We start from the raw sequence: 27436 nt of genomic DNA, 5'->3' as shown, positions 1-27436 counted from the left end.
CTGAGGATAACAGGAATGTGTATATAGATCAGGTACATGTGACAGATGGGTAATGATGTACTTAGTGTGATGTAGTGATGGGGATGTTTTGGGATGGGGATACTGAGGATAACAGGAATGTGTATATAGATCAGGTACATGTGACAGATGGGTAATGATGTAATTAGTGTGATATAGTGATGGGGATGTTATGGGATGGGGATACTGAGGATAACAGGAACGTGTATATAGATCAGGTACATGTGACAGATGGGTAATGATGTAATTAGTGTGATGTAGTGATGGGGATGTTATGGGATAGGGGATACTGAGGATAACAGGAACGTGTATATAGATCAGGTACATGTGACAGATGGGTAATGATGTAATTAGTGTGATGTAGTGATGGGGGATGTTATGGGATGGGGATACTGAGGATAACAGGAACGTGTATATAGATCAGGTACATATGACAGATGGGTAATGATGTAATTAGTGTGATGTAGTGATGGGGGTGTTATGGTATGGGGATACTGAGGATAACAGGAACGTGTATATAGATCAGGTACATGTGACAGATGGGTAATGATGTAATTAGTGTGATGTAGTGATGGGGATGTTATGGGATGGGGATACTGAGGATAACAGGAACGTGTATATAGATCAGGTACATGTGACAGATGGGTAATGATGTAATTAGTGTGATGTAGTGATGGGGGTGTTATGGGATGGGGATACTGAGGATAACAGGAACGTGTATATAGATCAGGTACATGTGACAGATGGGTAATGATGTAATTAGTGTGATGTAGTGATGGGGGATGTTATGGGATGGGGATACTGAGGATAACAGGAATGTGTATATAGATCAGGTACATGTGACAGATGGGTAATGATGTAATTAGTGTGATGTAGTGATGGGGATGTTATGGGATGGGGATACTGAGGATAACAGGAACGTGTATATATATCAGGTACATGTGACAGATGGGTAATGATGTAATTAGTGTGATGTAGTGATGGGGGGTGTTATGGGATGGGGGATACTGAGGATAACAGGAACGTGTATATAGATCAGGTACATGTGACAGATGGGTAATGATGTAATTAGTGTGATGTAGTGATGGTGATGTTATGGGATGGGGATACTGAGGATAACAGGAACGTGTATATAGATCAGGTACATGTGACAGATGGGTAATGATGTAATTAGTGTGATGTAGTGATGGGGGTGTTATGGGATGGGGATACTGAGGATAACAGGAACGTGTATATAGATCAGGTACATGTGACAGATGATTAGTGATGTAATTAGTGTGATGTAGTGATGGGCGATGTTATGGGATGGGGGATACTGAGGATAACAGGAATGTGTATATAGATCAGGTACATGTGACAGATGGGTAATGATGTAATTAGTGTGATGTAGTGATGGGGGTGTTATGGGATGGGGATACTGAGGATAACAGGAATGTGTATATAGATCAGGTACATGTGACAGATGGGTAATGATGTAATTAGTGTGATGTAGTGATGGGGATGTTATGGGATGGGGATACTGAGGATAACAGGATTGTGTATATAGATCAGGTACATGTGACAGATGGGTAATGATGTAATTAGTGTGATGTAGTGATAGGGATGTTATGGGATGGGGGATACTGAGGATAACAGGAACGTGTATATAGATCAGGTACATGTGACAGATGGGTAATGATGTAATTAGTGTGATGTAGTGATGGGGGTGTTATGGGATGGGGATACTGAGGATAACAGGAATGTGTATATAGATCAGGTACATGTGACAGATGGGTAATGATGTAATTAGTGTGATGTAGTGATGGGGGTGTTATGGGATGGGGGATACTGAGGATAACAGGAACGTGTATATAGACCAGGTACATGTGACAGATGGGTAATGATGTAATTAGTGTGATGTAGTGATGGGGGTGTTATGGGATGGGGATACTGAGGATAACAGGAACGTGTATATAGATCAGGTACATGTGACAGATGGGTAATGATGTAATTAGTGTGATGTAGTGATGGGGGTGTTATGGGATGGGGGATACTGAGGATAACAGGAATGTGTATATAGATCAGGTACATGTGACAGATGGGTAATGATGTAATTAGTGTGATGTAGTGATGGGGATGTTATGGGATGGGGATACTGAGGATAACAGGAATGTGTATATAGATCAGGTACATGTGACAGATGGGTAATGATGTAATTAGTGTGATGTAGTGATGGGGCTGTTATGGGATGGGGATACTGAGGATAACAGGAACGTGTATATAGACCAGGTACATGTGACAGATGGGTAATGATGTAATTAGTGTGATGTAGTGATGGGGGTGTTATGGGATGGGGGATACTGAGGATAACAGGAATGTGTATATAGATCAGGTACATGTGACAGATGGGTAATGATGTAATTAGTGTGATGTAGTGATGGGGGTGTTATGGGATGGGGGATACTGAGGATAACAGGAATGTGTATATAGATCAGGTACATGTGACAGATGGGTAATTATGTAATTAGTGTGATGTAGTGATGGGGGTGTTATGGGATGGGGATACTGAGGATAACAGGAACGTGTATATAGATCAGGTACATGTGACAGATGGGTAATGATGTAATTAGTGTGATGTAGTGATGGGCGATGTTATGGGATGGGGGATACTGAGGATAACAGGAATGTGTATATAGATCAGGTACATGTGACAGATGATTAGTGATGTAATTAGTGTGATGTAGTGATGGGCGATGTTATGGGATGGGGGATACTGAGGATAACAGGAATGTGTATATAGATCAGGTACATGTGACAGATGGGTAATGATGTAATTAGTGTGATGTAGTGATGGGGGTGTTATGGGATGGGGATACTGAGGATAACAGGAACGTGTATATAGATCAGGTACATGTGACAGATGGGTAATGATGTAATTAGTGTGACGTAGTGATGGGGATGTTATGGGATGGGGATACTGAGGATAACAGGAACGTGTATATAGATCTGGTACATGTGACAGATGGGTAATGATGTAATTAGTGTGATGTAGTGATGGGGTTGTTATGGGATGGGGATACTGTGGATAACAGGAATGTGTATATAGATCAGGTACATGTGACAGATGGGTAATGATGTAATTAGTGTGATGTAGTGATGGGGATGTTATGGGATGGGGATACTGAGGATAACAGGAATGTGTATATAGATCAGGTACATGTGACAGATGGGTAATGATGTAATTAGTGTGATGTAGTGATGGGGATGTTATGGGATGGGGATACTGAGGATAACAGGAACGTGTATATAGATCAGGTACATGTGACAGATGGGTAATTATGTAATTAGTGTGATGTAGTGATGGGGATGTTATGGGATGGGGGATACTGAGGATAACAGGAACGTGTATATAGATCAGGTACATGTGACAGATGGGTAATGATGTAATTAGTGTGATGTAGTGATGGGGGTGTTATGGGATGAGGATACTGAGGATAACAGGAACGTGTATATAGATCAGGTACATGTGACAGATGGGTAATGATGTAATTAGTGTGATGTAGTGATGGGGGTGTTATGGGATGAGGATACTGAGGATAACAGGAACGTGTATATAGATCAGGTACCTGTGACAGATGGGTAATGATGTAATTAGTGTGATGTAGTGATGGTGATGTTATGGGATGGGGATACTGAGGATAACAGGAATGTGTATATAGATCAGGTACCTGTGACAGATGGGTAATGATGTAATTAGTGTGATGTAGTGATGGGGGTGTTATGGGATGGGGATACTGAGGATAACAGGAACGTGTATATAGATCAGGTACATGTGACAGATGATTAGTGATGTAATTAGTGTGATGTAGTGATGGGCGATGTTATGGGATGGGGATACTGAGGATAACAGGAATCTGTATATAGATCAGGTACATGTGACAGATGATTAGTGATGTAATTAGTGTGATGTAGTGATGGGGGTGTTATGGGATGGGGGATACTGAGGATAACAGGAACGTGTATATAGATCAGGTACATGTGACAGATGGGTAATGATGTAATTAGTGTGATGTAGTGATGGGGGTGTTATGGGATGGGGATACTGAGGATAACAGGAACGTGTATATAGATCAGGTACCTGTGACAGATGGGTAATGATGTAATTAGTGTGATGTAGTGATGGGGGATGTTATGGGATGGGGGATACTGAGGATAACAGGAACGTGTATATAGATCAGGTACATGTGACATATGGGTAATGATGTTATTAGTGTGATATAGTGATGGGGGGTGTTATGGAATGGGGATACTGAGGATAATAGGAACGTGTATATAGATCAGGTACCTGTGACAGATGGGTAATGATGTAATTAGTGTGATATAGTGATGGGGGGTGTTATGGGATGGGGATACTGAGGATAACAGGAACGTGTATATAGATCAGGTACCTGTGACAGATGGGTAATGATGTAATTAGTGTGATGTAGTGATGGGGGTGTTATGGGATGGGGATACTGAGGATAACAGGAATGTGTATATAGATCAGGTACCTGTGACAGATGGGTAATGATGTAATTAGTGTGATGTAGTGATGGGGGTGTTATGGGATGGGGGATACTGAGGATAACAGGAACGTGTATATAGATCAGGTACCTGTGACAGATGGGTAATGATGTAATTAGTGTGATGTAGTGATGGGGGTGTTATGGGATGGGGATACTGAGGATAACAGGAACGTGTATATAGATCAGGTACATGTGACAGATGATTAGTGATGTAATTAGTGTGATGTAGTGATGGGCGATGTTATGGGATGGGGGATACTGAGGATAACAGGAATGTGTATATAGATCTGGTACCTGTGACAGATGGGTAATGATGTAATTAGTGTGATGTAGTGATGGGGGTGTTATGGGATGGGGATACTGTGGATAACAGGAATGTGTATATAGATCTGGTACCTGTGACAGATGGGTAATGATGTAATTAGTGTGATGTAGTGATGGGGGTGTTATGGGATGGGGGATACTGAGGATAACAGGAATGTGTATATAGATCAGGTACATGTGACAGATGGGTAATGATGTAATTAGTGGGATGTAGTGATGGGGGTGTTATGGGATGGGGATACTGAGGATAACAGGAATGTGTATATAGATCAGGTACATGTGACAGATGGGTAATTATGTAATTAGTGTGATGTAGTGATGGGGATGTTATGGGATGGGGGATACTGAGGATAACAGGAACGTGTATATAGATCAGGTACATGTGACATATGGGTAATGATGTAATTAGTGTGATATAGTGATGGGGGGTGTTATGGGATGAGGATACTGAGGATAACAGGAACGTGTATATAGATCAGGTACATGTGACAGATGGGTAATGATGTAATTAGTGTGATGTAGTGATGGGGGTGTTATGGGATGGGGATACTGAGGATAACAGGAACGTGTATATAGATCAGGTACATGTGACAGATGATTAGTGATGTAATTAGTGTGATGTAGTGATGGGGGTGTTATGGGATGGGGGATACTGAGGATAACAGGAACGTGTATATAGATCAGGTACATGTGACAGATGGGTAATGATGTAATTAGTGTGATGTAGTGATGGGGGTGTTATGGGATGGGGATACTGAGGATAACAGGAACGTGTATATAGATCAGGTACATGTGACAGATGGGTAATGATGTAATTAGTGTGATGTAGTGATGGGGGTGTTATGGGATGGGGATACTGAGGATAACAGGAACGTGTATATAGATCAGGTACATGTGACAGATGATTAGTGATGTAATTAGTGTGATGTAGTGATGGGGGTGTTATGGGATGGGGGATACTGAGGATAACAGGAACGTGTATATAGATCAGGTACATGTGACAGATGGGTAATGATGTAATTAGTGTGATGTAGTGATGGGGGTGTTATGGGATGGGGATACTGAGGATAACAGGAATGTGTATATAGATCAGGTACATGTGACAGATGGGTAATGATGTAATTAGTGTGATGTAGTGATGGGGGTGTTATGGGATGGGGGATACTGAGGATAACAGGAATGTGTATATAGATCAGGTACATGTGACAGATGGGTAATGATGTAATTAGTGTGATGTAGTGATGGGGATGTTATGGGATGGGGATACTGAGGATAACAGGAACGTGTATATAGATCAGGTACATGTGACAGATGGGTAATGATGTAATTAGTGTGATGTAGTGATGGGGGTGTTATGGGATGGGGATACTGAGGATAACAGGAACGTGTATATAGATCAGGTACATGTGACAGATGGGTAATGATGTAATTAGTGTGACGTAGTGATGGGGGTGTTATGGGATGGGGGATACTGAGGATAACAGGAATGTGTATATAGATCAGGTACATGTGACAGATGGGTAATGATGTAATTAGTGTGATGTAGTGATGGGGGTGTTATGGGATGGGGATACTGAGGATAACAGGAACGTGTATATAGATCAGGTACATGTGACAGATGGGTAATGATGTAATTAGTGTGATGTAGTGATGGGGATGTTATGGGATGGGGATACTGAGGATAACAGGAACGTGTATATAGATCAGGTACATGTGACAGATGGGTAATGATGTAATTAGTGTGATGTAGTGATGGGGGTGTTATGGGATGGGGATACTGTGGATAACAGGAACGTGTATATAGATCAGGTACATGTGACAGATGGGTAATGATGTAATTAGTGTGATGTAGTGATGGGGATGTTATGGGATGGGGATACTGAGGATAACAGGAACGTGTATATAGATCAGGTACATGTGACAGATGGGTAATGATGTAATTAGTGTGATGTTGTGATGGGGATGTTATGGGATGGGGATACTGAGGATAACAGGAACGTGTATATAGATCAGGTACATGTGACAGATGGGTAATGATGTAATTAGTGTGATGTAGTGATGGGGGTGTTATGGGATGGGGATACTGTGGATAACAGGAACGTGTATATAGATCAGGTACATGTGACAGATGGGTAATGATGTAATTAGTGTGATGTAGTGATGGGGATGTTATGTGATGGGGATACTGAGGATAACAGGAACGTGTATATAGATCAGGTACATGTGACAGATGGGTAATGATGTAATTAGTGTGATGTAGTGATGGGGATGTTATGGGATGGGGATACTGAGGATAACAGGAACGTGTATATAGATCAGGTACATGTGACAGATGGGTAATGATGTAATTAGTGTGATGTAGTGATGGGGATGTTATGGGATGGGGATACTGAGGATAACAGGAATGTGTATATAGATCAGGTACATGTGACAGATGGGTAATGATGTAATTAGTGTGATGTAGTGATGGGGATGTTATGGGATGGGGATAATGAGGATAACAGGAATGTGTATATAGATCAGATACATGTGACAGATGGGTAATGATGTAATTAGTGTGATGTAGTGATGGGGGTGTTATGGGATGGGGATACTGAGGATAACAGGAACGTGTATATAGATCAGGTACATGTGACAGATGGGTAATGATGTAATTAGTGTGATGTAGTGATGGGGGTGTTATGGGATGGGGATACTGAGGATAACAGGAATGTGTATATAGATCAGGTACCTGGGACAGATGGGTAGTGATGTAGTTAGTGTAATGTAGTATTGGGTGATAGTATTGGATGGAAATACTGAGAAAATAACTGACACATAAGACATAATTCTGGAGCGATAAGAATTGTTTATATACATCAATCTCTTACACATTCCGTCTGTACATTGATTTATCAGTAACGCACACTACCGGTCGCTCACCCCAGAACGCTGGGATTCCCTCCGCCTCCCACCTTGGAGATCTCCCACCGTCAGTGATGGATATGTGCTTACCTTTTATCTTGACAATAGTAAATCAATTGTAAGATAATTGCAGTTAGCTGAAAATATTACATTTGTCCTATTGTTCACAATGCTGATTTCTAGTTGCAATCATTTTAAAGGTAAAACCAACTGGCAACCTATTACATAAGCCCCCACTATACAGCACTCAATCCCCTCTTTCTTAGCACAGAGATAATGATACTGAAAATAAAAGCCTGTTTGCACAATTAAAAAACATTTGTCCTTGAAATCTCATGTCTGCTGGCTCCTGGCGCAGTGGGAGGGGCAGACCCAGCTGAGTGAGAGTGGGAAGTATCGTTAGGCTGGAGCCGTTTTAACATCTCTTTTGAGAGGGCCAAAATCTTTTCATTTCTAGAAGTAATGATGATTAAAGTATTCGAATTGAGAAAATAGTTTAAACTCTGGAAATCATCCTTCGTTTTGTATTATACTGTGTAAATGTGGATCCAAACCTTTATTTTTTTTCTATTCACCAAACCTGGATTCTAAGGACCTAAGCAGCCTGTTACTTTTCAACACATCATTTTATTAAATGTTTTATCTAGAACCGTCATAAACTCCTATTTCTTATACAAATGCACCTTTTTCATGCACAGAAAATTGACATTTGTTCCTTGGATACTGAAATGCTGACAGAATCTTTAAAACCTCTCCCTCCCCCCTATAACTATCCTCCCTGCGTGGAATCTGTGGATTACAGGCGCCGTATACATAGCAGTTGCTGGTAATTAGGTAGTAGGTCCAGAGTAAAATATAAAAACCAATGGAGTCGTTTGTCTGTATTGGAAACCAGATCGTTACTCCGGGCTCACGTACTGGGAGTCGGTGAATGTGGAGCACAGGCCCAGTACATAGATGGATTTCCACCATTCCACCAGCGAGGACATTGTATAGGACGACGATATAGCACAGTCCGAAGCCTCTATCGCGTTATAGTAGCGAGAACAGAAAAGATGTATAAAATGGTGATTTGTCATCGCTCGAGGACATAATGGTCATTCTCTGCCACGTCTGTCATCACTTTCATTGCACCGATAGTAAATATGAGTCTGTCCCTTCGTCTGACGTGGACGTTATGGCAGTGACTGGAGTGTGCAGAGTCTCAGGAGCCTGGTGAATAATCTGCTGTAATATATAGGCTCCTCATATAGCAGCCTCCAATGTGGGCTATGGAGCAGGATTGAGAAGGACCTTGGTTCCTGTGAGGTTATTACCGTGGCACGTACCACGCCGTCCACCCTCCTCCAGGGTGAAGGTCGCCTCTAGCACTGAAGCTTCCGTACAGTCCTGGAAAACTTTTTCATCTCCTTCTCACTTTTCTGCCATTTCCTGACCCATGAGATAACAAGCCTGTCATCCGCCCGGTGCCCCAATACTAGCACTGTGGCCCCCGGTTCCTGGATGTCTTGGCAGATGCAGTTGTCGCCATCTGTCAGCCAGAGAACGGTCTTCTTCAGTTCCTCCTCCATCCATCCTTTAGCCTTATAGACTGTCCTGCTCCTCACTTCTGGGACCACCATGACATCTCCATCCATGGTGGAGACTGACCGGATATTTATTTTCAGAGCTGAGAATGAAGAAGGAGACACAACAGGTAAACACAAGACAGTGGTGGCTATTCCGCATAAAGGGCCTGAGGATCAGTACGCAGTGGTGTCACTGAGGTTGGTGACACCCAGTGTGGCGTGGAGTTGTGGGATGTGGCGTGACCTTGTGGGAAGGGGGCATGCCCCCTCCCCAGTTTCATCACTTTGGGGGTGTTCCCAGCACTCCTGGGGATGCCGGGATGCCCCCAGAGACTCTCCCCACATTACCGGCTCCTCCTCAGTGACCGGAAGCCGGGCGCTGCACAATAACATCACAGTGCAGCCCCTGGCTCCCGGTCACGGAGGAGGAGCTGGCATTCTGGTGTCACACCCACGGAGGATGACATCCGGAGCAGCCCGCACCCCCCCTAGTGACGCCCATGACACTCGCAAGGAAGTCAGCTTACACGCCCATGACACTCGCAAGGAAGTCACCTTACACGCCCATGACACTCACAAGTAAGTCAGCTTACACGCCCATGACACTCGCAAGGAAGTCAGCTTACACGCCCATGACACTCGCAAGGAAGTCAGCTTACACATCAATGACACCCGCAAGGAAGTCAGCTTACATGCCCATGACACTCGCAAGTAAGTCAGCTTACACGCCCATGACACTCGCAAGTAAGTCAGCTTACACGCCCATGACACTCGCAAGTAAGTCAGCTTACACGCCTATGATACTCGCAAGGAAGTCAGCTTACACGCCCATGAAATTCGCAAGGAAGTCACCTTACACGCCCATGACACTCGCAAGGAAGTCAGCTTACACGCCCATGACACTCGCAAGGAAGTCAGCTTACACGCCCATGTCACTCGCAAGGAAGTCAGCTTACACGCCCATGACACGCGCAAGGAAGTCAGCTTACATACCCATGACACTCGCAAGTAAGTCAGCTTACACACCCATGACACTCGCAAGTAAGTCAGCTTACACGCCCATGACACTCGCAAGGAAGTCAGCTTACACGCCCATGACACTCGCAAGGAAGTCAGCTTACACGCCCATGACACTCGCAAGTAAAGTAAGTCAGCTTACACGCCCATGACACTCGCAAGGAAGTCAGCTTACACGCCCATGACACCCGCAAGGAAGTCAGATTACACGCCCATGACACTCGCAAGTAAGTCAGCTAACACGCCCATGACACTCGCAAGTAAGTCAGCTTACACGCCCATGACACCCGCAAGGAAGTCAGCTTACACGCCAATGATACTCGCAAGTAAGTCAGCTTACATGCCCATGACACTCGCAAGTAAGTCAGCTTACACGCTCATGACACTCGCAAGTAAGTCAGCTTACACGCCTATGATACTTGCAAGTAAGTCAGCTTACATGCCCATGAAATTCGCAAGGAAGTCACCTTACACGCCCATGACACTCACAAGGAAGTCAGCTTACACACCCATGACACTCGCAAGGAAGTCAGCTTACACGCCCATGTCACTCGCAAGGAAGTCAGCTTACACGCCCATGACACTCGCACTCGCAAGGAAGTCAGCTTACATGCCCATGACACTCGCAAGTAAGTCAGCTTACACGCCCATGACACTCGCAAGTAAGTCAGCTTACACGCCCATGACACTCGTAAGTAAGTCAGCTTACACGCCCATGACACTCGCAAGGAAGTCAGCTTACACGCCTATGATACTTACAAGTAAGTCAGCTTACATGCCCATGAAATTCGCAAGGAAGTCACCTTACACGCCCATGACACTCGCAAGGAAGTCAGCTTACACGCCCATGACACTCGCAAGGAAGTCAGCTTACACGCCCATGACACTCGCAAGTTAGTCAGCTTACACGCCCATGACACTCGCAAGGAAGTCAGCTTACACACCCATGACACCCGCAAGGAAGTCAGCTTACACGCCCATGACAATCGCAAGGAAGTCACCTTACACGCCCATGACACTCGCAAGGAAGTCACCTTACACGCCCATGACACTCGCAAGTAAGTCAGCTTACACGCCTATGATACTCGCTTGCCACTCCCACAAAACATAAGAGTTCTGCGTATTTGCATGCTTACAGTGCAGGACCCAGGGCAGGGAGGAGGCAATCAGTCTAAGTCAGAGCCGGCTGAGAGCTCAGCCCTTCGGAGGAGCGGAAGGAGAAGGTGTGTGATAGTGGGGGCGATTGACACTCGCAAGTAAGTCAGCTTACAAGCCCATGACACTAGCAAGGAAGTCCGCTTACACACCCATGACACTCACAAGTAAGTCAGCTTACACGCCCATGACACATTCGCAAGGAAGTCAGCTTACACGCCCATGACACTCGCAAGGAAGTCAGCTTACACACCCATGACACTCGCAAGTAAGTCAGCTTACACGCCCATGACACTCGCAAGGAAGTCAGCTTACACATCCATGACACTCGCAAGTAAGTCAGCTTACACGCCCATGACACTCGCAAAGAAGTCAGCTTACACGCCCATGACACTCGCAAGGAAGTCACCTTACATGCCCATGACACATGCAAGGAAGTCAGCTTACACGCCTATGATACTCGCAAGGAAGTCAGCTTACACTCCCATGACACTCGCAAGGAAGTCAGCTTACACACCCATGACACTCGCAAGGAAGTCAGCTTACACGCCCATGTCACTCGCAAGGAAGTCAGCTTACACGCCCATGACACGCGCAAGGAAGTCAGCTTACACGCCCATTACACTCGCAAGGAAGTCAGCTTACACACCCATGACACCCGCAAGGAAGTCAACTTACACGCCCATGAGACTCGCAAGGAAGTCAGCTTACACATCCATGACACTCGCAAGTAAGTCAGCTTACACGCCCATGAAACTCGCAAGTAAGTCAGCTTACACGCCCATGACACTTGCAAGGAAGTCAGCTTACACGCCCATGACACTCGCAAGGAAGTCAGCTTACACGCCCATGACACTCGCAAGGAAGTCAGCTTACACGCCCATGACACATGCAAGGAAGTAAGCTTACACGCCCATGACACTCGCAAGGAAGTCAGCTTACACGCCCATGACACTCGCAAGGAAGTCAGCTTACACGCCCATGACACTCGCAAGGAAGTCAGCTTACACGCCTATGATACTCGCAAGGAAGTCAGCTTACACTCCCATGACACTCACAAGGAAGTCAGCTTACACGCCTATGATACTCGCAAGGAAGTCAGCTTACACGCCCATGACATTCGCGAGTAAGTCAGCTTACACGCCTATGATACTCGCTTGCCACTCCCACAAAACATAAGAGTTCTGCGTAGTTGCATGCTTACAGTGGCGGATCCAGGGCGGCGAGGAGGCAATCAGTCAGAGCTCAGCCCTTGGGAGGAGCGGAAGGAGAAGGTGTGTGACAGTGGGGGTGATTGACCTGATCCCCTCTTCCTCCTGGAACCAGCACTGCATGGTCATCACCCAGTTACCGTGTACAAAGTAACATATCACAGATATTGCGGCAGTATATAGCTATCTCTGTAAGGGTGCGGATACTTAATCCAGCACATACACAGAGAGTGATTATTTTCTTTAGCGCATGCGCAGTAAGCTGAAATACAAGAGATCCGTGCGCATTGCGACCAGTGCGTGATGTGTCCTGAACTAACACTGCACGCAGACCGGTTCATTATGAGGGAGGGGCTTCTGTATTGTGCATCACTCCTACGGAAGGGCAGGTGGACACTTTATTTACATTTCCTCAGAATACTCCCTCTTCTCTACTGTTAGCCAATGAGCAGACGTGCTAAAAAGCCCCTCTCTGCGCGCCAGGTCCCGAGATACTCTGCTAGCGCCAGGCGTCTTTTTTTTTGTTGCTGAAAATGCGTCTAAGTCGCAATGCGATGTGACTAGGAGGCTCCAGCAAACTGCGCTATTTGATGTGCGACACTTGTATATCTGTGTGCAACTGAGTCTCCGAATCTGTATACAAACTGCTACAATGTAGCGGCTGTAGCATTTTTTTGTTCCAAGTTCTGTTGCACTTCATATACAGACTCAGGAGCACAGATATATACAGGTGTCACATATCACATTACTCAGCGCAGTCTCCCATATACAGACTCAGGAGCACAGATATATACAGGTGTCACATATCACATTACTCAGCGCAGTCTCCCATATACAGACTCAGGAGCACACAGATATACAGGTGTCACATATCACATTACTCGGCGCAGTCTCCTATATACAGACTCAGGTGCACACAGATATACAGGTGTCACATATCACATTACTCAGCGCAGTCTCCTATATACAGACTCAGGAGCACACAGATATACAGGTGTCACATATCACATTACTCAGCGCAGTCTCCCATATACAGACTCAGGAGCACACAGATATACAGGTGTCACATATCACAGTACTCAGCGCAGTCTCCTATATACAGACTCAGGTGCACACAGATATACAGGTGTCACACATCACATTACTCAGCACAGTCTCCAATATAGAGACTCAGGAGCACACAGATATACAGGTGTCACATATCACATTACTCAGCGCAGTCTCCTATATACAGACTCAGGTGCACACAGATATACAGGTGTCACATATCACATTACTCGGCGCAGTCTCCTATATACAGACTCAGGTGCACACAGATATACAGGTGTCACATATCACATTACTCAGCGCAGTCTCCTATATACAGACTCAGGAGCACACAGATATACAGGTGTCACATATCACATTACTCAGAGCAGTCTCCCATATACAGACTCAGGAGCACACAGATATACAGGTGTCACATATCACAGTACTTGGCGCAGTCTCCTATATACAGACTCAGGTGCACACAGATATACAGGTGTCACATATCACATTACTCAGCGCAGTCTCCTATATACAGACTCAGGAGCACACAGATATACAGGTGTCACATATCACATTACTCAGCGCAGTCTCCCATATACAGACTCAGGAGCACACAGATATACAGGTGTCACATATCACAGTACTCAGCGCAGTCTCCTATATACAGACTCAGGTGCACACAGATATACAGGTGTCAAACATCACATTACTCAGCACAGACTCCCATATAGAGACTCAGGAGCACAGATATATACAGGTGTCACATATCACATTACTCAGCGCAGTCTCCATATACAGACTCAGGAGCACACAGATATATAGGTGTCACATATCACATTACTCAGCGCAGTCTCCCATATACAAACTAAGGAGCACACAGATATACAGGTGTCACATATCACATTACTCAGCGCAGTCTCCCATATACAGACTCAGGAGCACAGATATATACAGGTGTCACATATCACATTACTCAGAGCAGTCTCCCATATACAGACTCAGGAGCACAGATATATACAGGTGTCACATATCACATTACTCAGCGCAGTCTCCCATATACAGACTCAGGAGCACACAGATATACAGGTGTCACATATCACATTACTCAGCGCAGTCTCCTATATACAGACTCAGGTGCACACAGATATACAGGTGTCACATATCACATTACTCGGCGCAGTCTCCTATATACAGACTCAGGTGCACACAGATATACAGGTGTCACATATCACATTACTCAGCGCAGTCTCCTATATACAGACTCAGGAGCACACAGATATACAGGTGTCACATATCACATTACTCAGCGCAGTCTCCCATATACAGACTCAGGAGCACACAGATATACAGGTGTCACATATCACAGTACTCAGCGCAGTCTCCTATATACAGACTCAGGTGCACACAGATATACAGGTGTCACACATCACATTACTCAGCACAGTCTCCAATATAGAGACTCAGGAGCACACAGATATACAGGTGTCACATATCACATTACTCAGCGCAGTCTCCTATATACAGACTCAGGTGCACACAGATATACAGGTGTCACATATCATATTACTCGGCGCAGTCTCCTATATACAGACTCAGGTGCACACAGATATACAGGTGTCACATATCACATTACTCAGCGCAGTCTCCTATATACAGACTCAGGAGCACACAGATATACAGGTGTCACATATCACATTACTCAGCGCAGTCTCCCATATACAGACTCAGGAGCACACAGATATACAGGTGTCACATATCACATTACTCAGCGCAGTCTCCCATATACAGACTCAGGTGCACACAGATATACAGGTGTCACATATCACATTACTCAGCACAGTCTCCCATATACAGACTCAGGAGCACACAGATATACAGGTGTCACATATCACATTACTCAGCGCAGTCTCCCAAATACAGACTCAGGAGCGCACAGATATACAGGTGTCACTCATCACATTACTCAGCGCAGTCTGCTATATACAGACTCAGGAGCACACAGATATACAGGTGTCACATATCACATTACTCAGCGCAGTCTCCCATATAGAGACTCAGGAGCACACAGATATACAGGTGTCACTCATCACATTACTCAGCACAGTCTCCTATATACTGACTCAGGAGGACACAGATATACAGGTGTTACATTACTCAGCGCAGTCTCCCATATACAGACTCAGGAGCACACAGATATACAGGTGTCACCTATCACATTACTCAGCACAGTCTCCCATATACAGACTCAGGAGCACACAGATATACAGGTGTCACATATCACATTACTCAGCGCAGTCTCCCATATACAGACTCAGGAGCACAGATATATACAGGTGTCACATATCACATTACTCAGCGCAGTCTCCCATATACAGACTCAGGAGCACACAGATATACAGGTGTCACATATCACATTACTCGGCGCAGTCTCCTATATACAGACTCAGGTGCACACAGATATACAGGTGTCACATATCACATTACTCAGCGCAGTCTCCTATATACAGACTCAGGAGCACACAGATATACAGGTGTCACATATCACATTACTCAGCGCAGTCTCCCATATACAGACTCAGGAGCACACAGATATACAGGTGTCACATATCACAGTACTCAGCGCAGTCTCCTATATACAGACTCAGGTGCACACAGATATACAGGTGTCACATATCACATTACTCAGCGCAGTCTCCCATATACAGACTCAGGAGGACACAGATATACAGGTGTCACATATCACATTACTCAGCACAGTCTCCCATATACAGACTCAGGAGCACACAGATATACAGGTGTCACCTATCACATTACTCAGCGCAGTCTCCCATATACAGACTCAGGAGCACACAGATATACAGGTGTCACCTATCACATTACTCAGCACAGTCTCCCATATACAGACACAGGAGCACACAGATATACAGGTGTCACATATCACATTACTCAGCACAGTCTCCCATATACAGACACAGGAGCACACAGATATACAGGGGTCACCTATCACATTACTCAGCGCAGTCTCCCATATACAGACTCAGGAGCACACAGATATACAGGGGTCACCTATCACATTACTCAGCGCAGTCTCCCATATACAGACTCAGGAGCACACAGATATACAGGTGTCACATATCACATTACTCAGCACAGTCTCCCATATACAGACTCAGGAGCACACAGATATACAGGTGTCACATATCACATTACTCAGCACAGTCTCCCATATACAGACTCAGGAGCACACAGATATACAGGGGTCACATATCACATTACTCAGCGCAGTCTCCTATATACAGACTCAGGAGCACACAGATATACAGGTGTCACATATCACATTACTCAGCACAGTCTCCCATATACAGACTCAGGAGCACACAGATATACAGGTGTCACATATCACATTACTCAGCACAGTCTCCCATATACAGACTCAGGAGCACACAGATATACAGGGGTCACATATCACATTACTCAGCGCAGTCTCCTATATACAGACTCAGGAGCACACAGATATACAGGTGTCACATATCACATTACTCAGCGCAGTCTCCCATATAGACACAGGAGCACACAGATATACAGGTGTCACATATCACATTACTCAGCGCAGTCTCCCATATACAGACTCAGGTGCACACAGATATACAGGTGTCACATATCACATTACTCAGCAGTCTCCCATATACAGACTCAGGAGCACACAGATATACAGGTGTCACATATCACATTACTCAGCAGTCTCCCATATACAGACTCAGGAGCACACAGATATACAGGTGTCACATATCACATTACTCAGCGCAGTCTCCCATATACAGACTCAGGTGCACACAGATATACAGGTGTCACATATCACATTACTCAGCACAGTCTCCCATATACAGACTCAGGAGCACACAGATATACAGGTGTCACATATCACATTACTCAGCGCAGTCTCCCAAATACAGACTCAGGAGCGCACAGATATACAGGTGTCACTCATCACATTACTCAGCGCAGTCTGCTATATACAGACTCAGGAGCACACAGATATACAGGTGTCACATATCACATTACTCAGCGCAGTCTCCCATATAGAGACTCAGGAGCACACAGATATACAGGTGTCACTCATCACATTACTCAGCACAGTCTCCTATATACTGACTCAGGAGGACACAGATATACAGGTGTTACATTACTCAGCGCAGTCTCCCATATACAGACTCAGGAGCACACAGATATACAGGTGTCACCTATCACATTACTCAGCACAGTCTCCCATATACAGACTCAGGAGCACACAGATATACAGGTGTCACATATCACATTACCTAGCGCAGTCTCCATATACAGACTCAGGAGCACACAGATATACAGGTGTCACCTATCACATTACTCAGCACAGTCTCCCATATAGAGACTCAGGAGCACACAGATATACAGGTGTCACCTATCATATTACTCAGTGCAGTCTCCCATATACAGACTCAGGAGCACACAGATATACAGGTGTCACATATCACATTACTCAGCGCAGTCTCCCATATAGAGACTCAGGAGCACACAGATATACAGGTGTCACATATCACATTACTCAGCACAGTCTCCCATATACAGACTCAGGAGGACACAGATATACAGGTGTCACATATCACATTACTCAGCACAGTCTCCCATATACAGATTCAGGAGCACACAGATATACAGGTGTCACATATCACATTACTCAGCGCAGTCTCCCATATACAGACTCAGGAGGACACAGATATACAGGTGTCACATATCACATTACTCAGCACAGTCTCCCATATACAGACTCAGGAGCACACAGATATACAGGTGTCACCTATCACATTACTCAGCGCAGTCTCCCATATACAGACTCAGGAGCACACAGATATACAGGTGTCACCTATCACATTACTCAGCACAGTCTCCCATATACAGACACAGGAGCACACAGATATACAGGTGTCACATATCACATTACTCAGCACAGTCTCCCATATACAGACACAGGAGCACACAGATATACAGGGGTCACCTATCACATTACTCAGCGCAGTCTCCCATATACAGACTCAGGAGCACACAGATATACAGGGGTCACCTATCACATTACTCAGCGCAGTCTCCCATATACAGACTCAGGAGCACACAGATATACAGGTGTCACATATCACATTACTCAGCACAGTCTCCCATATACAGACTCAGGAGCACACAGATATACAGGTGTCACATATCACATTACTCAGCACAGTCTCCCATATACAGACTCAGGAGCACACAGATATACAGGGGTCACATATCACATTACTCAGCGCAGTCTCCTATATACAGACTCAGGAGCACACAGATATACAGGTGTCACATATCACATTACTCAGCACAGTCTCCCATATACAGACTCAGGAGCACACAGATATACAGGTGTCACATATCACATTACTCAGCACAGTCTCCCATATACAGACTCAGGAGCACACAGATATACAGGGGTCACATATCACATTACTCAGCGCAGTCTCCTATATACAGACTCAGGAGCACACAGATATACAGGTGTCACATATCACATTACTCAGCGCAGTCTCCCATATAGACACAGGAGCACACAGATATACAGGTGTCACATATCACATTACTCAGCGCAGTCTCCCATATACAGACTCAGGTGCACACAGATATACAGGTGTCACATATCACATTACTCAGCAGTCTCCCATATACAGACTCAGGAGCACACAGATATACAGGTGTCACATATCACATTACTCAGCAGTCTCCCATATACAGACACAGGAGCACACAGATATACAGGGGTCACATATCACATTACTCAGCGCAGTCTCCCATATACAGACTCAGGTGCACACAGATATACAGGGGTCACATATCACATTACTCAGCGCAGTCTCCTATATACAGACTCAGGAGCACACAGATATACAGGTGTCACCTTATCACATTACTCAGCACAGTCTCCATATACAGACTCAGGAGCACACAGATATACAGGTGTCACATATCACATTACTCAGCGCAGTCTCCCATATGCAGACTCAGGTGCACACAGATATACAGGTGTCACATATCACATTACTCAGCGCAGTCTCCCATATACAGACTCAGGAGCACACAGATATACAGGGGTCACATATCACATTACTCAGCGCAGTCTCCCATATACAGACTCAGGAGCACACAGATATACAGGTGTCACATATCACATTACTCAGCGCAGTCTCCCATATACAGACACAGGAGCACACAGATATACAGGTGTCACATATCACATTACTCAGCGCAGTCTCCCATATACAGACACAGGAGCACACAGATATACAGGTGTCACATATCACATTACTCAGCGCAGTCTCCTATATACAGACTCAGGAACACACAGATATACAGGTGTCACTCATCACATTACTCAGCACAGTCTCCTATATACAGACTCAGGAGGACACAGATATACAGGTGTCACATATCACATTACTCAGCACAGTCTCCCATATACAGACTCAGGAGCACACAGATATACAGGTGTCACATATCACATTACTCAGCGCAGTCTCCCATATAGAGACTCAGGAGCACACAGATATACAGGTGTCACTCATCACATTACTCAGCACAGTCTCCTATATACAGACTCAGGAGGACACAGATATACAGGTGTCACCTATCACATTACTCAGCACAGTCTCCCATATACAGACTCAGGAGCACACAGATATACAGGTGTCACATATCACATTACTTAGCGCAGTCTCCATATACAGACTCAGGAGCACACAGATATACAGGTGTCACCTATCACATTACTCAGCACAGTCTCCCATATACAGACTCAGGAGCACACAGATATACAGGTGTCACATATCACATTACTCAGCGCAGTCTCCCATATAGAGACTCAGGAGCACACAGATATACAGGTGTCACATATCACATTACTCAGCGCAGTCTCCCATATACAGCCTCAGGAGCACACAGATATACAGGTGTCACATATCACATTACTCAGCACAGTCTCCCATATACAGTCTCAGGAGCACACAGATCTACAGGTGTCACCTATCATATTACTCAGTGCAGTCTCCCATATACAGACTCAGGAGCACACAGATATACAGGTGTCACATATCACATTACTCAGCGCTGTCTCCCATTTACAGACTCAGGAGAACACAGATAATATGAGATATGGTAAGAACTTACCCTTGTTATCTCTATTTCTACGAAGTCCATAGGGTTCCACAGGATACCTTGGGGTATAGGTGTGACGTCAGTCGCAGGGCACCAAAGAGTTAAGCTTTCAGCCTCCCAGGATGCACTAGGTCCCCCTCCTATACCCCGCCCCCGAGCCAAGGCACCTCAGTTAGTTACCAAGCCATAGGCCGGAGGAGGAGAAGGAAGAGAGAGAACAAAGATCTGGACACATACAAGAATCACATTCTCACCAGAGGGAGACGGAAAACCGGTGACCAGAGCAAAGCCCATCTGCAGCACAGGTGCGACAGGGCGGGAGTCCTGTGGAACCCTATGGACTTCGTAGAAATAGAGACAACAAGGGTAAGTTCTTACCATATCTCATATTTTCTACTTCAGGGTCCATAGGGTATCCACAGGATACCTTGGGGATGTCCCAAAGCAGTATCCTTTAAGGGTGGGGACGCTCCTGTGCAGAAAGGAGAATCCGCCGCCCGAAGGAAGCATCCTGAGAGGCGAAGGTGTCAAACCTGTAATACCTCACGAAGGTATGGACAGAAGACCACGTAGCAGCCTTGCAGATCTGAACTGCCGAGGCACCACGTCGAGCTGCCCACGAAGGACCCACAGACCTAGTGGAATGAGCCTTCAGAGAAGGAGGGACCGGTAGGCCTTAATGAAGATAAGCTTCAGAAATAGCCATACGGATCCAGGCTGCCAAAGTTTGCTTTGAAGCAGGCCAACCCTTTTTACGGAAGCCAAAGAGGACAAACAAAGCGTCCGACTTCCTAAACGAAGAAGTGCGGTCAACATAAGTCCTTAAGGCCCGCACAACATCCAAAGAGGCCTCACCCACGGAAAGACCCGGTGAGTTAAAGGCCGGAACAACTATTTCCTCGTTAATATGAAACTGGGAAACAACTTTGGGAAGAAACTCGGGCCGAGTGCGGAGCACTGCCCTGTTCCCATAAAAAACCAAGAAAGGGGGTCTACAAGAAAGAGCCCCTAACTCAGAAACACGTCTGGCCGAAGCAATGGCCAGAAGGAAAACAGTCTTAGCTGTTAGCCATTTAAGATCCACTGAGCCCAGTGGTTCAAACGGCGGTCCTTGGAGAGCCCTCAGGACCACAGCCAAATCCCAAGGCGCCACAGGTGGAACAAAGGGCGGCTGAATGCGGAGAACACCCTGCATAAAGGTGCGCACATCCGGGATTGTAGCAATCCTACGGTGAAACCAGACAGATAGGGCCGAAACCTGTACCTTCAAAGAAGCAAGGCGAAGCCCATGATCTAGTCCCGCTTGCAGGAAGGCGAGAATCCGAGACAGACGAAACTCCCGCGGTGCATAACCTCTCGGTCGACACCACTGGAAGAACGTATGCCACACGCGATGGTATATCCTCGCGGAAGACGGTTTCCGAGCTCGTAACATGGTACGCACCACAGAGCTGGAAAACCCCCGGGACCTCAGCATGGCCGTCTCAACAGCCACGCCGTCAAAGACAGCCGAGTTAGGTCCGGGTGAAGGCAAGGACCCTGAGACAGAAGGTCCGGTCGTAGCGGCAACCGCAGAGGAATGTCCACGGACAGACCCTGAAGGTCTGAGAACCAGTGCCGTCTGGGCCACGCGGGAGCTATCAACAGGGGCGTCCCTCCTTCCTGTTTGAATTTCCGGATTACCCGTGGAAGAAGGGAGACCGGAGGGAACAGGTATGCGAACCGGAACGTCCACCGGACGGACAGAGCATCCACCAGAGACGCCCCTTCGTCTCTTGTGCGAGACCCGTACACCGGCAACTTGTTGTTGTGCCGGGACGCCATGAGGTCGATTTCTGGAAGACCCCACCTGTCCACCAGTAGTTGAAAAACGTCCGGGTGCAGGGACCATTCCCCCGGATGAACGTCCTGGCGACTTAGAAAGTCCGCCTCCCAATTGAGCACTCCCGGGATGAAAACCGCTGATATGGCCGGAAGATTGCGCTCCGCCCAAACCAGGATCCGAGAGACCTCTACGAGAGCCGCCCGACTGCGAGTTCCTCCTTGCCTGTTTATGTAGGCCACGGTGGTAGCGTTGTCCGACTGGACCTGCACCGGGCGACCCTGGAGAAACCGCTGTGCCTGCTGGAGAGCATTGAAGACCGCACGGAGTTCCAAGATATTTATTGGAAGCTCCGCTTCTGTCGGCGTCCACCTGCCCTGGAACAAGTGTGGACCCGAAACTGCTCCCCAGCCCCGAAGACTGGCGTCCGTTGTCAACAGGACCCAATTTGGAACCCAGAACGGACGTCCCTTGTTGAGGTGGGTCGTCTGTAACCACCACGTAAGGGACAGGCGAACCTCCTGGGTGAGCACAATCGTCTGGGACTTCAGAGACTGAGTCAGCCCGTTCCACTTGGACAGGATCAGGTGCTGCAGAGGTCTGGAGTGAAACTGGGCGTATTCCACCATGTCGAACACCGACACCATGGAGCCCAGTAACCTCATCGCCGAGTGTAAGGACACCCGGCGGCTGTGCAGACAACTGCGCACCCTTGACTGTAAAGCAGAGATCTTGTCCTCCGTCACGAAGATCCTTTGCTGTCCCGAGTCCAATAAGGCTCCAAGATGCAGAATCCTCCGAGACGGGATTAGAGTGGACTTCTGCCAGTTGATTAGCCAGCCGTGCCGTTGCAGCAGTGCAATGGTCAGGTCCAAGTGGCGTAACAGGAGCTCTGGAGATCCTGCCACCAATAACAGGTCGTCCAAATACGGCAACATGCGGACTCCCTGCAGCCGCAGAGAAGCCGCCATGACCGCCATCACCTTGGTGAAAACACGTGGTGCTGTTGCCAGGCCAAAAGGTAACGCCCGAAACTGGAAGTGGTCGCTGCTGATTGCAAACCTGAGGAACTGTTGATGGCGCCAAAGAATAGGGACATGCAGGTAAGCGTCCTGTATGTCCAATGACACCAAGTAGTCCCCAGGTTCCAGCGCCAGAATGATGGACCGTAGGGTCTCCATCCGAAACTTCGGGACCCGCAAAGACTTGTTGAGTGCTTTGAGGTTGAGAATCGGACGATATGACCCATTGGGTTTCTGTACCAAAAATAGATTTGAATAGAAACCCTGGCCCCTCTGGGAGAATGGAACCGCCACTATAACTCCAGCCTGGAGCATAGTGTGCAATACCTTCCGCAGCTCCGTAGCCTTGTTCCGGTCTGATGGGAGACCCGTGGTGAAGAAGCGAGCCGGGGGTCTGTGCCGGAAGGAGAGGGCGTATCCGTGGGAAACCACCTCCAGAACCCAAGTGTCTGTCGTAGTAGTCGACCAACACTGGGCGAACTGTAGCAGGCGGCCTCCCACCCTGGGATCCCCCAAAGGGAGGCCCGGACCGTCAGGCCGCAGGCTTGCCATCTGGCTTGGGGGCCGGACGTCTGGTACTCCATGCCTGCTTCCGGGGCTTGACCGATTTCTTAGGGCCAGCCTGTCGAGGAAACGACTGTGGTTTGGGCCTGCCCTGGGCCCTAGATGACCGAAAGGACGATGGTCCCGAACCAGAAGGAGCAGCGGCCGACGGGAGACAGGCAGATTTGGCTGCCGCCAGCGTGGCCACAATCTTATCCAGATCCGGACCGAAGAGAACTTCTCCGGTAAACGGCAACGCTTCCAGACCTTTCTTGGAATCTGCGTCCGCCTTCCAGGATCGCAGCCACAAGGTGCGACGAGCAGCTACCGCTGCTGAAGAAATTCTAGACACCAGAGTACTAATGTCTAGAGCCGCCTCGTTGATGTAGGTGGCCGAATCACGGAGATTGCCAATCAACTCCGCCTGATCGGCCGGACAGTCGGATTCAAAAGAAGCCTCTAATGAATCCGCCCAGCGCTCCATCGCTCTGGCAACCCAGCAAATGGCCATAGCCGGCCGTGCTGCCCCCCCTGCAAGGGAATAAGCGGACTTCAGGCAGATTTCTACCTTGCGGTCCGTAGCATCCTTAAGGGAGGACATGGATGGCATCGGCAATGTGGCACTACGGACAAGACGGGTCACGTGAGAATCCACCTGTGGAGGGGATTCCCACTTCGCAAAATAATTATCCGCGAACGGATAAGCCACCGCCAGGCGTCTCTGCGGCTGGTATCTTTTGCCAGGTTGTTTCCACGCCTCCTCTAAATGGTCCACCAACTGACCCGAAAGAGGAAAGACTGTGGCATCGCCCTTCACATCTTTGAAAAAGGCATACTTAGATTTAGCCGCTGGGGGAACTTCGTCCTCAATCACCAAGGCTGTGCGGACCGCCCGAATAAGTCCAGGAATATATACTTTGGACTTAGCATCAGCGTCCTTAGTATGGAGAGGTTCCTGACCGTAAGGATCTAGAATCTCCCCATCATCAGACGTCCCTTCGTCATCCTCATAAGGAGCGGACAGAGACGCCACCGGCCTTTTATGAGACCGCATCACAGACTCCCCTTGCAACACATCCGACAAGTGCTGTACAGAACTCGTCAGGGAGTTAACCCACGCTGGCTCCTGAGAACCCGGGAGCGGAGAAATAGGGAGACTGTGGGGTACCACCAATTGTCGTGGGAACCCCTGCATGGGTGACGACACCACAGACTGCTGGGACAAACCCATCGGAGTAAACGCGGGCTGCGGAGCTAACTGGCCCACTAAAGCTGTTAACGCCTGAGCGAAACAAGCCCAGGGCGGCTCCTGTACCGGTGCTGTAACCGTAATAGGCCGCGCCATGGACAAACACTGCCGGCAAAGGCCCTCCGCGCTACCCTCCCCCTCCGCTAACGGTACTTTGCACGTGGTACACTGTAGCCGGAGGGGAAAATCACTTTCAGACATGATGGCACCACGTATGTGACCTCTCTCACCAATTAAGTATTAAACAGGCGAGAGACCACCCTGCAGCACCGCACCGCAAGGGCTTTAGCAGAAAGAACAGGGACAGTAATAAAGCTGACAGTTTAGAGAGAAAAGATTACAGGCAGCAGCGCTAGCACAGTCACATACAATGCAGAAAAATAACAATTCCTGCACTAACAGCGCTGATCACTCAACTACACAGACACAGGGCCTGGTAGGACACAGCGCTGCATACACAGACCTGACCACAGCGGAGGAGAGGTATGCGGGGGGACCCAGACCACGATGCTTCCTTCCAGCGCTTCCAGCAGCGTTCACCATGCGTTCTGGAGAAGATGGCCGCCGAGGAGCAGAGAGGAGGCTAGCCTGGGGGAGGAGCGCTGCCACAGGACCAGTCGGCAGCATGCAGAGAGGGCTGTGTGCAGCGGGGGAGGCGCCGGCTGTGAGACAGGGAAGGCGCGCTCCCCTGGCATGCATTTAACCCCTGGGACGCCGCAGCGCTACCGCTCTGCTGCGGTCCGCTGTCCCAGGGGGTAGTGGAAGCGCAGGTTGGTCGCCTGGCTCCACGCTGCAGCCAGTCCCCAGGGAGCCCCCTGCCTGGGGACTTAGGACCATGTGATCAGCGGGGACCCACCGCGGGACCCCGCTGCTTACCTCTGTCCCCCTTGAATCCGGCCATGGTCCGGAGCATCTGGGGTCACCGCTAGCTGTGACCCCAGACGCCCACCAGCATCCCCGGATCAGTACCGGCGTTCTGGTACCGGCGGGGTGTAGGGAAGACAGCATGGACGTCAGGACTGACTGTCCATGCTGTTCATCCAGTTGTGCAGCCACAGCTGCATGAAGAATAAGCTTCAGGGGCTCTTCTAGCCCCCACTCCAACAGGTGCACCCGACTCCGGCCGGGCACCAAACTAAACTGAGGTGCCTTGGCTCGGGGGCGGGGTATAGGAGGGGGACCTAGTGCATCCTGGGAGGCTGAAAGCTTAACTCTTTGGTGCCCTGCGACTGACGTCACACCTATACCCCAAGGTATCCTGTGGATACCCTATGGACCCTGAAGTAGAAATACAGGTGTTACATTACTCAGCGCAGTCTCCCATATACAGACTCAGGAGCACACAGATATACAGGTGTCACATATCACATTACTCAGCGCAGTCTCCTATATACAGACTCAGGAGCACACAGATATACAGGTGTCACATATCACATTACTCAGCACAGTCTCCTATATACAGACTCAGGTGCACACAGATATACTGGTGTCACATATCACATTACTCAGCGCAGTCTCCCATATACAGACTCAGGAGCACACAGATATACAGGTGTCACATATCACATTACTCAGCGCAGTCTCCTATATACAGACTCAGGAGCACACAGATATACAGGTGTCACATATCACATTACTCAGCACAGTCTCCTATATACAGACTCAGGTGCACACAGATATACTGGTGTCACATATCACATTACTCAGCACAGTCTCCCATATACAGACTCAAGAGCACACAGATATACAGGTGTCACACATCACATTACTCAGCGCAGTCTCCATATACAGACTCAGGGGCACACAGATATACAGGTGTCACATATC

The 27436-nt window shown here is 47.3% G+C and overlaps 1 protein-coding gene across 3 annotated transcripts in view; it reads right to left on the bottom strand.

Annotated features, from left to right (window-relative positions):
• Positions 1-7748: 7748 nt before the first annotated feature.
• Positions 7749-27436, bottom strand: part of LOC148442971 (secreted frizzled-related protein 2-like) — a 217611-nt gene continuing 197923 nt past the window's right edge. For all 3 annotated transcript variants that reach the window (XM_088463447.1, XM_088463448.1, XM_088463445.1), the window contains one exon: positions 7749-9459. In XM_088463447.1, the coding sequence (XP_088319573.1) occupies positions 9155-9459 (305 nt within the window). In that variant the 3' untranslated portion in view covers positions 7749-9154. The remainder of the gene's footprint in view (positions 9460-27436) is intronic.

Source organism: Taudactylus pleione, unplaced genomic scaffold (genome assembly GCF_031769625.1).
Source record: "Taudactylus pleione unplaced genomic scaffold, aTauple2 ptg001377l, whole genome shotgun sequence".
Classification (NCBI taxonomy): Eukaryota; Metazoa; Chordata; class Amphibia; order Anura; family Myobatrachidae; genus Taudactylus; species Taudactylus pleione.
The sequence above is the reverse complement of the archived record's forward strand: the minus strand, read 5'-3'. Positions and strand labels throughout refer to the sequence as shown.